The 18,091-nt window shown below is 36.3% G+C and overlaps 1 protein-coding gene across 14 annotated transcripts in view; it reads right to left on the reverse strand.

The window, feature by feature from the left end:
* The window catches only part of ADD1 (adducin 1), a 144,835-nt gene that overhangs the window by 33,257 nt on the left and 93,487 nt on the right, over window positions 1–18,091 (reverse strand). For all 14 annotated transcript variants that reach the window (XM_078148477.1, XM_078148476.1, XM_020992173.2 and 11 more), the window contains 4 exons: window positions 14,722–14,884; window positions 9,051–9,202; window positions 2,525–2,605; window positions 2,111–2,260 (listed from right to left, as the gene is read on the reverse strand). In XM_078148477.1, coding sequence (XP_078004603.1) covers window positions 2,111–2,260; window positions 2,525–2,605; window positions 9,051–9,202; window positions 14,722–14,884 — 546 coding nt within the window. The remainder of the gene's footprint in view (window positions 1–2,110; window positions 2,261–2,524; window positions 2,606–9,050; window positions 9,203–14,721; window positions 14,885–18,091) is intronic.

Raw genomic sequence — 18,091 nt, forward strand, 5'->3', positions numbered from 1 at the left:
AAAATCACAGCCAAACATTAATGTCAGATAAATTCTGTATATGTTTTCCTTCCTCTATTTAATAGATTCATAAAACATATATCAGTAACTTGGATGAATGGATGGATGAAATACCTATTAAATTTAGGGATAGCTTGAATTTAAGAAAAATAGCTAAAAATACCTTCACAGATTAGAAAACTGGACTAGACTTAAGATAAAATTTGATAGGGATAAATGTAAAGTCCTACAGTTAAGATTTTAAAAATTCAAATGTACAAACCCATAGAAAAAGACCTGAAAATTTTAGGATTTTAGGATTAACAATGTGACACAATGGCTAGAATAGTTTAATATATATCGCTCAACAAGTATTTGTTAAGCACCTATCATGTGCCAGGCATTATGCTAGGCACTGGGGGTACAAGTACAGGGAATGAAACAATCCCTATTTGAAAAGACCTTAACATGATTTTGGGCTGTGTTCATATAGTGTTCAGAATAAGGGAGCAGACAATGTTATGTACTCTGTCTTGGTCAGATGGTATCTGGAGTACTGTGTTCAGATCTGGGTGTTATACTAAGAAAACTAGAGTTTGTCCGGAGGAAAGTGATCGCGGGGTGAGGGTACCTGAAATTATTTTATAGGAAGATAGATTAAGGTAACAGGGAATATTTGGTTTAGAGGAAAGAAGACTTAGGGCAGAAGTTCTTAACCTAGGGTCCATGAATTTGTTTTTAAAATATTTTGACAACTACTTCAATATAACTGGGTTTATAATGCTTGGTAAAAGCATTTTTATGCATTTAAAAACATTATTCTGAAAATTTATCCATAAGCTTTACTAGACTAGAGGTGTCCATGACATTAAAAAAAAGGTTAAGAACCTCTGACCTGGGGGAAAGAGGATCGACCTTTCCAAATAGTTATGTTGAGGGACTGTCACAAGTAATTGTAAATAGACTTCTGCTTGGCATTAGAAGGTATAAATAGGACCTATTGATGGAAGTTACAAATTAGAGCTAAACAATGTTAAGAACTTCCTAAAAGTTAGGGCTGTGCAAAACTAAAACAGTATGCCAGAAGTATTAAGTTCTCTATCATTAGAGGTCTTTCAGTGTTAACTAAGCAACCATGTGAGGGCCAATTCATGTTCCAGTTAAGGGTTATATTTAGATGATCTCTAAAATGCCTTTTAACTCTAAGATTTTGCTCATTCAAAGGCAGATCATCTCCCCAGTTTAACCCTACTTCCTAACCCAACTAGGATCACGAAAAATATAGAAATTTAAAAATATACCATGAAATGGAAAAGGTTGAAAAGCATTATTTTAATATGATTTATAGTTGAAAAGCCAACAAGCATTTGTTAAGTGCTTTCTACGTGAACTATGTTAAGCATTGGATTTACAAAGGGTAAAAACATAGTTTCTAAATTCAAGGAACTCACATTTTAAACTGAAGAGACAACAAGTAAATACCCATAAACATACAAGATATATACAGTGTAAATGAAAGAGAATCTCAGAGGGAAGGCACTAGCAGTGGAAGGGGACTGGGAAAATGCTATGGAGAAGGCAGGATTTGAGTTAAATCTTCAAGGAAGCCACAGAAGTCAGGAGGTAGAGGTGAAGAAGAGGAAGGGCATTAGTGAAAAGATATGGAATGTTGTATATAAGACACAGTGGGCAAGCTAGTATAGCTGGATTGTAGAGTAGGTAGAAGGGAATAAACTGAAAGGATTAGAAAGGTAGGAAAGGCCCACGTGGATTGTAAAAAGCTTTAAATGTCAAACATTTGATCCTAGAGGCATTTTTAGTTAGCCCCTGGAGTTCAATGAGGGGGATGTATGTGACAAAGTCAGGCCTATGCTTTAGGAAAATCACTTTGGCAGCTGAGTGGAGGATGGATTGGAGTGGGAAGGACTTTAGGCAGGGAGACCCACCAGAAGGCTATGGCAATAGTTTATGCATGAGATAATGAGTTTTTTAAATAGCTACAAAATATTCTAAAGCTTTTACAAAGCATATAACAAAACAAATATAAGAACATTTTCAAGAAATTCTGCTAATAGGGCCAAGTTCACACTTCAAAAAATTCTGTGTGCCACATTTAAGTAAATGCACTTACTGCTGCCCCTGCTGGTGTATGTATATGAACAATACACTTAATATCAGGTCGAGCAGCATAGATAGCAGAGTGCAACGTAAAACCAGCTTGATTCACTCCAAGATTGGTGCTTCCACGATCAACAACATCTCCTTGAAGGTTGATTTTCACCTGAAAATTATATACCAAAAAAAAAAAAAAAAATTAAAGCTACACCAAAAATTTAATTTTTCTATGATTATAACTTTCAATTTCAACAATTTCAACAACAATTTCAATGGAGAGTTATCACTCCAAATTTGGTTATTTACACAAAATACAATCGGCATCTTTTCCTCTAGTTTTCTAGAACAAATTTAACAGATTTGTGAAATATTTAACTACTAGGATGATTTGCATAAGTACATGGCGTACATAAAAAGGATTATCACTCACCAGACTGGATGCTGTCACTTCACTATAAAGAAGTCCAAAAGGTACAATGAGAAAGTGTTCTTGCTCAGAATTTACTCTTGCCTAGGAGACAAAATATTAAAACCAGTTCAAAATTCCACTAAAAACAACGTTTATTACGCTTCTTTTATATAAAGAACACAGGATGAAGTTCTTAGCTTACAGACTATATAAGACACGTTTCAGTGACCTATGTGTAGAATATCTTAGATAAATTCCTTTAGATTTTTACAGTTCTTTATACTTTCTAAATGAAGTCAAGGATGACAAAAGTAAGAGAAGTACATTTTGTAGCAGATCTGGGGCTGATTAACTGGGTATGTCCAAGGAGGGATGGAAAAGGGAAATTATGCTGCTGGCTTCTCTCTCTCTTAAAGGAACCTGCAAGGAGAGGAGGAAGGAATGAGGATTTGAAATAAGATGAATGAGTACATAAGAGAAATAGAAATGGCAGGCAGAGCTGAAGGGGAGGTAAGAGAAGGCAGGTTCTAGGTAGTAGAGATTAAATCTTTTTACACTGCTTTGTCTCATTCCTTTTATTAAGAGTTGGAACAGTAGCTGATCAAGTAAACCATGCTGCATCTGCAGGAAATGCCATGCTGAGACTTTTGTGTAGTTTAAAAGCAGCATATGCTGAACATGAATGACCTCAGGATCCTGTACAGGCAGAACTGGCTCACTGCCCAGATAAGGAATACAAGGTGGGTGAGGTAATAGATCATATTCAGGTACAGGTTGGGCTATGTGGCCACTGAGGTACTAACTCTGAAGTTCTACAATTTTGTAAGTGATGTTTTTTAAAAAGAGGAACCAATTTCAACCTGGCGTATTTACAGCTTACTAAATTCTTGCCAATACACTGCAGTTATCTCTTCCACATCATGGGGGTAGGGGCGTTGCCCCTGTGATCTGGAAAATATGCGTAAAACTTTTTAGCCCTCCCTTCATACCAGAGAAGTCTGTTGATATTATACAATACTCTATACATGTTTTATGCATTTCCAAGTTTCTAAACTTTTTCTTTGTTATCTGTTGACCTTCTCGTGTTGTCTGCAGCTTCCACAAAACTCCCCAAAACCTCTCATTTAATTTCTTATGCTGACCCACAATTTATGGAAATCATGATGGGGAAAGTCACAATGTAGAATACCTAACTGTATTTGGTCACTCCGTAAGATGAGGTTCAATTTTACCCTCCTGCACCCTCTGCTGGCTACAAAAAGCAACAACAAGAGTAAAGACATCAAATTGTCCTGAGGTGTCAGAATTCAAAGAATCTGAGTTGAAAAATATCTAGTCCAACCCTTGCCTCTAAAACATCCCCATTACTTCCACTTAAAGATCACCAGTGATAAGCAACTTACAGCCTCCCAAGTCAGCCAGTCACTTTTAGACAGCTCTATTTGCAAATAATTAAAACCAAGTAATTTCTTTTGATAGGTTATGCAGAATTTTAGAAACCAAAAACCGGTAGAAGACGAACAATTACAAAACTCTATACTATAACTGTAATAGAATTACATATTATATTAGAGGCAATCCTCTATTTTGTTGTATAGTCAACACATCCATCTCATACTGAAATACCAATTCATATATATAGTTGCCAATCTTGTCAATTTTATTTCCACTAAATCTCTCACATTTGCTCCCTTTTATTCACTCAAGTGCCCATTATCCTAAAGCTTCCCAATCGTTCTCCCTATTTCCCATTTCTTCCCTCTCTAACATATTCTCTAAACAGCTAACAAATTTATACAACTAAGACACAGGTCAGACGACGGCAATCCCCTGCTCAATATTCTTCAGAGTGTTCCTTATTGCCCCTAGGATAAGAAAGAAACTCTTTTCTCAGCTTCGCATTTAAAATCCTCTATTACCTAGTTTCCACCTAGCTTTCCAGATTCATTTCATATCGTGTCTCTTGATGCTCCCTAAATTCCAGCCAAATTGGCCTATCTGGATGTATCTCTGTAACTTTGCAGGAGCTGTTCCCCATATCTCTTAGAATACCTAGCTTCCCTTAAGTCACAGCTCAGGACCCACCACTTACACGAGTTATTAACCTGACATCCACAGATCCCTAGATTTCAGGGCTTCCATGAACTTGAATGGGGAAAAAAAACAACTTTATTTTCACTAACCTTTAGGTTCCTCTGTAATCCTATCTCATAAACATCATTCTGAGAAGGGGTTCACAGTCACTGTACTATCAGAGTCCACGACAAAAATTAAGTCAAGAACCCTTGACCTAAAGAAAGCTTTCTTGATCTGCTCAGTAGTTAGTGCTCTTTTGCTCCTTAAATTATTTTATATTATTCTTATCTGTGCATGTGAGGTATCCTTAAAGTAGAATATAAGTCCCTTAAGAACAGGGCCTTGTTTGTTTTTGTCTTTGTATTTCCCAATGCCTAACACAATTTAGGTAGTGGGCACTTAATAAATAGTGGTTGAACTGAATATTTTCTGAATTTATTGCAGACTATTCTTTTATATAATTGAAAGTCTTCCTAAAGGTCCGAATGAATTACCTTACTTCCTCTTAATTTCCTAAAGCTGGAGTAACAAATAAAATCAAAGAATTTGAGGTCTTCCAGGTCTAGTTAACCTTATAATGGACTTGAGATATTTTTCCTAGAATATCTATCTCTTCCAAATGAACATTTGTGACGGAGTTCACTACTTCCTTTAAAAAAAAAAAGGCCTCTCATTGTCAGATCAACTTGTTAGAAAGTTTGCTCTTGTTTCGTGCTGAAATCTGCCTCCTTGTAATGCCTATCATTACTGAACAGCAGAGAATAAGTCTGTCCTAACAGAAAGATACTAAGATGGGTTTAATGAGCCTTCTATATGATGGTAACTTGCAAAAGGTAGGTATTCAAATATTTGCGACACTGAATTGAATGACAAATAGTCAAATAACTGAGACTGTCAAATTTCCCCTTCTAGTCTTACTCTTCTCCAAATGAAACACACCCAGTTGTTCCAATCATTAGTCTACCATGACTTGTTCTTTATGAAACCATGCACATTATAACCCAGCATTGTTTTCATCTAGCTGTTTCCAAAATAAATAAGATGTTTTCTTAGTATTTTTTAAAATACAAAAGTCACCATTACCCTTACACCTTCTACTTTTCATCCATCCTTGTTCTTTTCAGTTATTTATTGATTTAATTTGGCTAGGCAATGGGGTTACGTGACTTGCCCAGAGTCACACAGATAGTAAGTGTCATGTCTTTGAGGCTGGATTTGAACTGTGCAACTTGATATTCCACGGTCAGTTACCAAAGAGGTTAATTGTGATAGGTTTAATCAGTCTTTGATTAAAGAGACAGTGCTTTGCACTTTCACATGATGGGGTTACACTAAATGATCCCTAAGCTCCTTAGAAATGAAAGGAAATTAGAAGTCAGAGGCAAGGTAGAAAGGAGTCACCAGAGACTTTAAAGTTAGTTTATTTTCACACAATAAATGCCAGTGAGTCTATGTTTGGGTATTTGAACCAGATACTATTCTTGATAACCTAACCTTTTCCCCTAGATGCTATAGATGATAGGGGATAGAATTGCTTCTAAATCAATAGTTCTTCAATTTTCTAAAGAAAAGTGATGTAGCTTGTCTGTACATAGCTGTATGCATGTTGTCTCATTAGCCTGTGAGTTCCTTGAGGGCAGGGATTTTTTTTTGTAAATAGTATTTTTTTTCCAATTACATGTAAAGACAGTTTTCAACATTTACTTTTTACAAGATTTTGTATTCCAAAATCTTCTCCCTATTTCCCTCCTCTATCCCTTCCCAAAGATGGCAAGTTAACAGGGATTGTCTTTTGCCTCCTTTTGTATTTCCAGTGCTGAGCACAGTGCCTGATACAGGTACTTCATAAATATTTACTGAATGACAGAGTTAAAGAAAAGGATGCCCGGAATGATAGCAAATTGCCTATTTGTTTGAGTAGGGGCAAGGTGATCACTTATTGGAGATGTTTTACAGGAAGTTTGTACTTTAGGTGGATACTGAACTACACCTCTAAAGTCTCTTCCCTATCTGAGCTTCTGTGATTGGAATTAATAACATTAATAATGATAACTTTAAAACGTACTACTAACCAATGACTATGAGGTTAGTAGTATAAGTATTACTTACTCAAATACAAACAGGATTGCAAATTGATTTAGAAAACCAGTGGGTAATGTTAATTATTTTGTTAAACATTTCCCAGTTACAGTTTAACGTGGTTCAGGCTACTTAGGAATTGGGTTGAGAGCTTGGGTTGGGAGTTTAACACCTCTGCCTTACACATTTCAGAAAGAAACTCAGAAAGATGAAAGAGCTTCCCTATGGTCAGATATTAAGTGTCAGAGCCAGGACTGAAGGCCATGGGCTTCTTGACTCTATGTTTGGTACTTTTCCATTAGGTTATGCTATCTCTTATTTTTCTTCAACAGTGTTTCCACTGAAGGTACTTATATTTGCTAGCAAGAAGGTTCAGTACATAATACACTAAAGTCCTCAAAATGATAAAAAAAAAAGTGGGGGAGCACAGAGAAACAGACCAGATCGTGTAGCCCCAGGTAGAGGCAACATCAAGTGCCAGAAGCCATAGTGCACAGCAGCTCTGCACAGACACAGGCACTAGTGCTTTTGGAGAACTAACACTGAGAGACTCTGACACAGAGGCAAGCTCAGGTTTAAATGGTCTAAGACTAAAGATAATGGGCAGTCTCCAACTAAAAGGAATTTGTGTCAGTCACTAATGCTGATTTGTTCCTTCATTCATACTTCCCTGATTCCCCATCAGTAATGACTTATCCCTTATGAACTCACACCTAACTTTGTTTTCTGCTTCTCTAATGTGCTTAGCATCTATTAAAACTTAAAATTGCACTAAGACTTTTGGGATATCCCATATATTAGTTATCTGTGTATGCACCTTATCCCAAAAGAGTGTAAATTCTAAAAGGGCAAGGTCTCTATCTTATCTGAATTTTGTATCTCCCTCAGAGCCTAACACACAATAAGAAGTTAATAAATGTTTGTTGAATCAGAAGCAGAATTCAAAGATAAATACTTCTAAAATACATTCTTTCCTTAAAGAGGTTCTGTAGTTTATTTTTCCTTTATCTCCTGTTCCTTTTTTTCCCCAAAGACAAAAAAATTATTTTTTAAAACCTAATGCCAGGCTACAGATTCTTTTTCTCTGCTGGTTCATTATTACTTTGGTAAAGTGCTGACCTTGGAATCAGGAAGACGTGGTTTCAAGTCTGTCTCTGACACTTACCAGTTATGTGACTGCAGACAAGTTACAAAGCTTCTTAGAACTCCCAGGCAACTCTCTAGGACTTTAAGTTACAGAAGCATAGCCATGTACACTGGCAGAAGGAATTTTCACATTAAGAAATCACAGGTCTCTAATATTCAGTCAAAAAGGTTGCATATAATAAGGTTAAGAATTCAGTTATGCTTTGGTTTTTGCCTAGTTCTAAGCCAAACCAACGAAAAGGGAAATTTTAAAATGTTTATTGTCTAACGAAGGACTTGAATTTTTTTAAATGTTATATGGAATATTGGCATGTAACATTTGAAAAGTTCACAAAAAGTACATTTCTGCCATTAAAATAATAGATTATATTTCTTATAATAGCTGTAACATTTTCACAACACCCCTATTTTGGAGGATCAATTAGCATTAAAGTCTATATACATAGAACAGGCACTTTTTAAAGAACAATACAGATGACAGCAATCATTCCTGCTGTCACAATGAAGGGAGCTGACATAAGTGGTGGAGTAAATGGTCCCCACTGTCATGTCTACAAGGTACAGAGCTGGGGATATGGGTATCTTTCTCTAAAATTATAGTGACTGATGGAATTCAGTTGAATTGAGGAATAAGCAGACTTAACGAATAAAAACTTACATTCTTAAAAATAAGAATGGGCTTTTAAAAATAATTTAAGCAATTATCTGTAGAACAACAGACACTCATTTTAATATGTAGGGTACTTCAAATTTTGAAAAGTTGCATTTCATTATGATTATTTTGGAGCAGTGTCTTTTAAGACCCAATTCAAACCAAATTGATTAAAGTTCTATTTGTTCTATTCTACACAAGCAGAAGGGCAGCTACATGGTACAGTGGATAAAGTGCCTGGCCTGGTGCCAGGAAGACTCCTCCTCCTGAGTTCAAATCTGGCCTCAGACACCTCTTAGTTTTGTGACCCAAAGCAAGTCACTTAACTTGGCTTCCCTCAGTTTCCTCATCTGTAAAATAAACTGGAAGAAACGGCAAACCACTCCAAGATCTTTGCTGAGAAAACTCCAAATGGGGTCACAAAAAATCACGCATGACTGAACAACGACACAACCAGAAAGGTGGATCCTTTTACCGCCTACTGTAACTGAGACTTCATTTTCTTTAAAATGGAAGGTAAGGTGGGGCCAAAGACAGAAGAAATACCACGTTCTGTATGATAATCATTTAGTAACTACCTCTTTTAATACTTACCGTTATATGGTTGTAAATAAGCTGAGACCACCCAAAAAGATCTGCTAATCTGTAAAAAGCTGCCAATTTACATCGTAATAATTTCTCTCCTTTATCATATGCAATTGAATCTGATCCCCTAAGATCATTCACTGGTGTCACCATGCCAAGACCTGAAATGACAAAAAATAAAAGCAAAAGGTTTAATATTTATGCTCAAATGCTAATAACCACACTTTTCATTTTACAAAGCAGTATAAATATAGTATGTCACAACAAACTTGCAATACATGTAATATTATAATTACTATCTTAAATTTTATAAATGAGAAAATTGGGGCTTATAAGGATTAATAAAATTCAATACCATTCCATAAGCATTTATTAAGTGCCTACAATATGCAAGGTACTATGTTGAGTGCTGAGATAACAAAGACAAAATAAAATCATCCCTTAAAGAGCTTACTTTCTATGGAGGAGTAGAGTGAGAATACAGTATGTAAACGGTTATGTAGGGAATTAGGAAACACTTTATTGAATTATAGAATCACAGATTTAGAGCTTGAAGATAACTCAGAAGTCATCTAGTTTAACCCTCTCATTTTACAGAGGGCACACCTGAGATGAATTTTGAAGGAAGTTAGTATTCTAAGAGGTGGCAGTGAGAAGAAAATGCATCCCAGTCATATTAGATAGCCTGGGCAAAGTCACAAACGTATAAGTTGTTATTTGTTGTTCAGTCTTTTTTCAGTGTGTCCAAATCTTCATGGCCTTACTTGAGGTTTTCTTGGCAAAGATACTGCAGTGGTTTGCCATTTCCATCTCTAACTCATTTTACAGATGAGGAAACCGAGGCAAACAGGATTAAATGACTTGCCCACGGTCACAAAACTAATTAAGTGTCTGGTTCCGGAGCTGGACTCATGCCTGGGCTCAAATCCTAGAGCTTACATTTGTAGCTTTACAACTAAACACCAAAACTCTCTAAGATTCAGTTTCTCTATCAGCACAATGGAGCAATAACTGCACAGAGTTGTTGTGAGGAAAATGTAAACTTTGGGCATTACTATTATCTTATAATTGGCAACAATGAAAAGGTCCAGATTCTGGATGGCCAAAGTATTTAATGAAATTGACACAAGTTTAAGTTTGGAGACAGTGAATCAGGTTTATATGGCCACAACTATAATAGGGTTACTTTTATGAGTTATAATTTCATAGAATGCTCACAGAAATGTTTACATTTATAATTCTCAATAGGCTTTCAATATCTGTAAAAAATGTTAATGCAATCCATGTCTGCAGCTTAGTTAAAAACAGCTAGCAATAATATCTACTATTTTTCTGGACCTCAGGGACCATGAACTCTACTGTTTCACTGACTATTTTTTCTCAGTTGTAGCTGCATTTGTCATTTTCTGTAATTTATTTACTTGTTTTCTTTCTTTCTTTTTAGTTTTCAACATTCACTTTTATAAGATTTTGAGTTCTAAATTTTCTCCCTCCTTCCTCTCTTCCCCCTCCCCAAGACAGCATGCATCTGACACAGGCTATATACATGTATGATCATATTAAACATATTTCCATACTAGATATGTTGTGAAAGAAGAATTAGAACAAAAGGGAAAAACTATGAGAAAGGGGAAAAAAAGGAGAGAAAATAGTATGCTTCGATTTGCATTCAGAATCCATAGTTCTTTTTCTGGACGTGGACAGCATTTTCCATCATGAGGCTTCTGGAACTCTTAGATCACTGCATTACTGAGAAGAGCTAAGTCTATTAGAGTTTGTCATTGCATAACATGGCTGTTACTATTTACAATGTTCTCCTGGTTCTGCTTTTCACTCAGCATCAGTTCATGTAAGTCTAGGTTTTTCTGAAATCTGTCTGCTCATCATTTCTTATGGAACAATAATATTCCATTACATTCATATGCCATAACTTGTTCAGCCATTCCGCAATTGATGAGCATCCCCTCAATTTTCAATTCTTTGTCACCCCAAAAAGAGCTGCTATAAATATTTTTGTACATGTGGGTCCTTTTCCCTTTTTTATGATCTCTTTGATATACAGACCTAATAATGAATGCTATTGCTGGATTAGCCTGATAGCCCTTTGGGCATAGTTCCAAATTGCTCCTCAGAATGGCTGGATTAGTTCACAACTCTACCAACAATGCATCAGTGTTCCAATTTTCCCACATCTTCTCCAACATGCACCATTTTCCTGCTTTGTCATGTTAACCAATCTGCTGAGTATGATGTGGTACCTCAGAGTTGTTTTAATTTGCATTTCTCTAATCAATAGTGATTTAGAGCACTGCATTTGTCATTTTCAACCCACATAGTCAATGGGCTTTCATCTTTAGGGAATCTGTTCCTGAAGCATCACTGATGTGGAAAGGAAAGGAGAGAGTTTGATGCATACCATGATGCTATTACCAGCTGATACATCAGAATAAGAGGTCTAAAGATCACTTTGAAAAGCATGAACCTTCAAGGAGCAAGACTGTCAAAGTCATTTCACTAGCATACATGGTAACATGCTTCTCATATTTTGTGATGATGGCCCTGCCTCCCACTTATATTATACCCACTTGGACTTCTGAGGTACTCAAGAAACATGGTTTTCAAGTTATACTTCTGAACTATATCACTGGACTCTGCCTTCAGGTCTAGTTAATGAATCTCTCAATCACCAGTACGTGTGATGACCCTGGTCAACCCCAACCCCAGAGATCAGATAACATAAATAGTTGTATGGTATTTTGTAGGTAGTTAGGAGGTCCTGGCAATCATGAATTGATTGATTTACATTCATAAGAAATGGCCAAGTTTTTTCTAAAAAGTGTCTTGATGGTGCTGGTAAATTTTAGCATTCATTTCTATTTATCTCCCTTTAGGTACTTCCTTTCGCTTTTAATGCCTTTCCTGGTATAGAAGAGGCATTATTAAACTACAAGTTTTACTCTTGTCTCTGAATTAGTAGGCTATATAGAAATTAAAAACCTTTTTTGCTCTAACCTCTATTTACATGCTATATTCACTGAAATTCATTAAGAATTATATTAAGAGCAGCAGCTAGGTAGCACAGCAGATAAAGCACTGGCCCTGGAGTCAGGAGGACCTGAGTTCAAGTCCAACCTCAGACACATAACACTAGCTGTGTGACCCTGGGCAAGTCACTTAATCCCAATTGCCTCACAAAAAAAAAAAAGAATTAAGATGTGCCCATTTCAAAACTATGGGATGCCATTTGGAAGATGGCAGAAGATGGACTGAAAGGGGGGAAGCTAGGTAGCACAGTGAATAGAGCACTGGCCCCGGAGTCAGGAGGACCTGAGTTCAAATCTGGCCTCAGACAATTGACACTTACTAGCTGTGTGATCCTGGGCAAGTCACTTAACCCCACTGCCTAGCCAAAAAAAAAAAAAAGATGGACTGAATCAGACATTAAAATTAAACCTTTATAAATTTATAGTGTAATGTTATATCAACTGTTTCAAAAGTTACAGTGGAACATGGAAACACAAAATGTAAGAGAATTCAGATGAAACAGATATAAGAAACTAGCTTTTGTTTATTTAAATCTGCCACATAAAATCAGATAAGAACCAAGCTGTATCATGGGAAGGGTCACTTAATTCTTTTTTTTTTTCAGCCAAAGATAAAGTTTATTTGAACATCCATCATACTGGGCAGACTCTTAAGGAGTCTGAACATTAGTGAGCTATTGGCTAGATTATATATATATATGAATCTGAGCAGCAGCTAGATTATAAGAATCTGTGCATCTTAATGGAGACAAGATGGACTTTATATAGGGAAAGACTAAGGGAGGGATCTGGGAGTGGTCAAGTAGTTTGTGAGGTAATAGAATTCTAGGGACCTGGACCATGTGGCCAAGGGAGAATGAAGCCTAGATAGGATTAAGGGTGGGAAATGGCCTGGGGCCTTAGGGAGGTAAGACAATGGAGGGATAGGCTAGATTAAGGGTAACAGAGTTGAGAGATTGGGCAAAACTACAATGAAAGGCCAGTTGATGGGATTATAGCCTCAAGTGAACACCAGAGATTTGGCCATGGGGGAAAGTCCAGGATTTTTCCTTTTTAGGGTCTAGATCCTATACTCATCATTCCCCCCCTCAAACAAATGGGACCCAAATTCTTTTGGGGTAAGGGGCAAAGGTCTCAGCTTCTGAAACTGCTTCCTGCTGGCAAGGAGCATAGAGCTGTCCTCGCCTTGAAGGAGTCCCACAGAGGAGGTTGAACCGAGCACAGGCGGCACCCAGGGAACCATGGGGGGACATTGGCTGGTACCTGCTGTTTGCTACCAAATGCAGGTAAACGGCCTGTTAAGTCTGGAAGACACAAATCTGACAGAAAAGACTGCAGGGCCCAGATAGGACAGGATAAAACATCGTTAGCTCTGTTTGGATTCAGATAATTCCATTTTTCACCTATTCAGTATCAAATCCACCTCATAGCCAGACTTAGGAATAGCCAGGTAGGTAACATTCCTTTTCAAAGGAACATAATGGGGAAACTGAGCCAGGAAGATCTCATCTTAGACTGAGGCTAAAATTATTCTCTCAGCTTTTCCCAATGCAGGTCAGTTAATTCTAAAAAATACTCTGAAATCCATTTTATTATTTTGGAAAAGATTAAGCTCCACTAGAGTAGCACACCAACGATCATGCCCAAATAACTAATGTTTTCCTGCCTGGTTGGTTGAGTAAAAGCATGTTAGTCAACCTGATGCAAATTTGGCAAGCAGACTTTTTATGGATTTCTTTTAATTCTGAAGATGTTTTTGAAAAGCCACAAATTACATGTTAAAAAAAACAACAACCATTTCCTTGGAAAAAAGAGATGCTAATTTCCTCATTAAAAAAAAACCTTTCAAAATATTGACGAGTCAAGAATTTATTTCAATATATTTAACATAATTAATTGGTTCCACAAAATAAGATGGTAGGTGAAATGTTACAATGGGACTCAAGAGTTATTCCCACTTCAGCAGCTCTAGTGCTAACTAGTAGTATTGTTAATCAAATACGATTTGATTTAGGATGAGAGGGGACAAACCCAACAACATTATGGTCGAGTTTCATGATATTGAGGCGAGGTTTAATTAGAATGTATTGCTTGCATTTTTTTTGACCAGGACAACGTTATTAATGTGACATGACTGTATTTTACTGAAAAAAATACTTATTATGTACTTCTGGTTTGGGACAAAGCACTAGACTTACGAGTAAGAAAACCAAAGTTTAAAGATGGGTATATTCCTCTTTCTAGCTGTGTGACTGGCAATTCACTTCATCTCTCCAAGGCCGATTTCTCATTTATAAAATTAGGGAATTAGAATCGATGACCTTTTAAGGGCTCTTTCGGTTCTCAAATGTTATGACCCTAAGCTACCTTGCTGACATCTTAAAATACTTATATGTTAAAGAGAGTAGGTAGTAGTTCTACTTACATTTCTTTTCATTTCATGAGAAATTAATAAGTTGATGAGAATGTATTAAATGACTACTATGTGCCAGGTACCATGCATCATATTGAGGATATAAAGACAAAAATGAAATAGTCCTTGTTTTAAAGGAATTTATATTCTATCAGAGAAAGATTCTGGAAACTGTACACAAGACACTATATAAAATTTATACAAAAAATGGTCATCTACTCACTCATGTTCAATGCAGCCATCCCTCCCTGTGGTGCTGCTGGATAAACATTAGGTACATTTGTGGTCATGAAATCTGCAATTTGTTGTAATGCCAATAGGCCTGTGGGATTCTTCCCTTTCTTAAACTGTTCCTGGATCATCGATTCCAATTCTTCACAAAAAGCCTAAAAAGAAGTCAAAGAATATTTTAATAGTTAAAAGTTGAAGGAAAAATATTATTTTAGTTTAATGATGTTTCATGCAATTTTTCTATCTGTATTATCTTTGCCTCATCCACCCAAACTGCACTTCAATCGTCTTTGTTCTCTCTATAAAGAAATAAGAAATTCCTTACTGTTTGATTAATTGGCCCAGCAAAAGAATAATATGGTCTACTTCAGTGGTGTTCAGTGGTCTCCAAAGTGGAGACTATTTGACCCTAAGGGGCATATGATCAACCAATGAAAGGGTGGGAAGAAGGGTTGCATGCCACCCTTAACGTGATAAATACAGGCTTGTCAGTGAGGATTATCTCCAAAATCGCCACACCCATTCTAATCCCTCAACAGTCTATAACTCTGACCCTTTGTCATTCAAAACTTCAGTATGATTCTCAACTCCTCACCAGCTCCACCCCAAACATATCTAATCATTTGCCCAACCTTATTCATACTACCTCTACATATCTAATCTGTTCCCTTTTCTCTACAAACACAGTTACTACCCTAGTTTAGGCTCTCGTTACCTCTCATGCATACTATTCTAATAGCTTCTCAATCAGTGTCCCTAGTATCTCTTTTCTCTAAACCAGAGCCACCAAAATAATATTCCTAAAGCCCAAGTATGACTATATCTCTTCCCTATTCAATAAACTCCAGTGGCTCTCTACTTACTCAAGGATAAAATATTCTTTCATTTTTATCTTATCCTTTTAAAATGTTTATTTTTATATGTTTTACAATATAATAGTTATTAATACAATAGAACTATGATTTATTAATAAGTAAATATACAAAATTGGGAGTGCTGGCTCAAAATTTTTTTTAACATACCCTTTTCAGAGTGTTTTAGAGAAAAGGTTTGGAGACTATTAGCCAAGATTATGACATACAACTGGATGGGCAGCCCACTGAGTCAGCCCATCAATACACATATCTCAGACAAATACTTCTGCAGGATAATGATATAAGCTCAGAACTGTAAAGTAAAATGAGAATGGGCTGAACTGCATTTGTGACTTTAGTAAAGACCTCATCAAGAACATAAATGACTACAAAAGGAGTTCAGCAGGTCACGTAGCAAGAGTGAAGAAAAAGAGTGTGGACAGTTTAAGTGCAGCATTGGTATTTAGGCAATATTAACAGATCCAGAAGAAGGCTTTTAGTATGGGAATTCATCTTCCATGGAGTATTTATTGAAGGACATAAATAAAGATCGCAGAGGATGAAAAGATATGGATAAGCTGTGAGTTAAACCAGTGCAAGGAGGGCATGCACTGATGTCATAGCTCCGATTAAATATAAAGAATGCTTAAGATAAACACTAGAATACTACCCAATGTCATGCTGTCCAAAATAATCATATCTGAAATATGTTTGTTTATAAGTACTACAGAGGTAGGAGTGTGCTTTACATGGTTTCAGGCTGATGTTATTTGAAACTTATTTCCAGTTTCATTTCCTGAGTTGGAAAGGATGCTATAAACTAAGTAATAGTATTCCCTAGGAAAATGCTAGGGAAAAACTGTAGTGTGTGAAATCCTTAAGTGTAATAAATTGTATCAGTGGATAATCCATGACAATAGCACCACTGTCAACAAGGAGTTCCTTAAAAAGCATCCATGTAATGAATCATGGTGAACAACACTACAGTAAATAGATTGTATTCTGTGATAGACAGCAAGTTGAAGGAAGGCTGAGAGTAACTTAGTCAACAGGAATTAAATAAAAGGGACACAGCATTGCTTGTTCACTTGGGCTATCTTAACAGGCAATGCAGATTCTCATATATTAAACAAAGCTACAGCATGACAGAATCAGACAACATGAATAGATCATGTGCCCCATGACTTCTGAGATAATGATGCAGCTTTACTCATCCCTAGGAATGGGAAAATCTCACTCCTATAGTGCCTAATTTTGACAAAACTCAGGAAAATGAATAATAGCAAATATTTTAAAGATTCTATACAGGTTTTGGCTAGGTGAATTATTTGCAGTTTTCCTAATATGCAAAACCAAAACAGTAAAATTAATCAATGCCCTTAGATTTCCAATAAAAAAAATAAGATTTTTGAAAACAGCAAATAATCTATTTTAATAATCCTCATATACATAAAATCAATGGGCAATATACATTTTTGCATACACCATTGTGTTGTTAATATTATTTCTCAAAAGATGTTGCTGTTATTGGCATCAATATTAGCAGTAGCACATCTTACTACAGGATTTTAAGGTTTAGAAAGCCATTCTTCACAACTCTGTACAAGTATTACCTCAATTTTATAGACAAGGAAATTGAAGCTCAGAGAGCTCCAGATAACTTAACTTTGGTCAGCATGGCCAATCAGAGTCAGTCAGAGTCAGGATGTGAACTGTGGGGACCCAGTTCAGTGCTCTTTTCAGCATCATGCTGCTTCTACCTCATCAGAATGGGTTTTTGATACACAGAAACAGAGTATGAATAAAATAAAGCTCTAAGATTTCTGATATCTGACTGGACTACATCCGAAGGTGTCACATGTAGGATGTGAACAACAAAGAATCTGAAGAGGTAAAAATGTTAATGTCCCTTTCTGAATCAGGCACTTAAATCAATAGGTTTCCCTTTTGTAAGATATATTGTACAGATTCCATTCAAGTTTATGGTGATCCTTTTGCTTTTTAATAATCTGTAAGATCATTGTCAAGAACGTAAAAGAAATGAATCAAGAATAAGGCTGGATGATATCCAACTGCAAAAAAGAACATGGGAAATCATTAACAATTCCAGCATCAATACATGAAAATTACAAATATGGGCAATAATAACAACTAATCTTTCTATTGCACCTTACAGTTTAAGTTTACCATGTGCTAGACACACCATATTATTTCTTTTGATCCTTACCACAATTCTGAAAGCTAGTGTGGCATAGTGGAAATCACCGTATTTGGAATTCAAAGACCTGGGTGGGAAATCTAGTTCTGCTACTTGCCAGTCACATGCATTGGCCAAGACACTTCAGTTCTCTAGGCTGCAGTTTCCTCAAATGTAAAAGGAAGAGGCTGGACTAAATGATCTCTACAATCCTTTCCAGTTCTAAACCTTATGATTCTCAATAGGCAGTAAGGGTAAAAATTAATCTAAGTATAAAGTTTTGATGTTATATTAATGCTATAAATTAGGCA

This window comes from Phascolarctos cinereus, unplaced genomic scaffold (genome assembly GCF_003287225.1).
Source record: "Phascolarctos cinereus isolate Bilbo 61053 unplaced genomic scaffold, phaCin_HiC Scaffold_9;HRSCAF=440, whole genome shotgun sequence".
Taxonomy (NCBI): Eukaryota; Metazoa; Chordata; class Mammalia; order Diprotodontia; family Phascolarctidae; genus Phascolarctos; species Phascolarctos cinereus.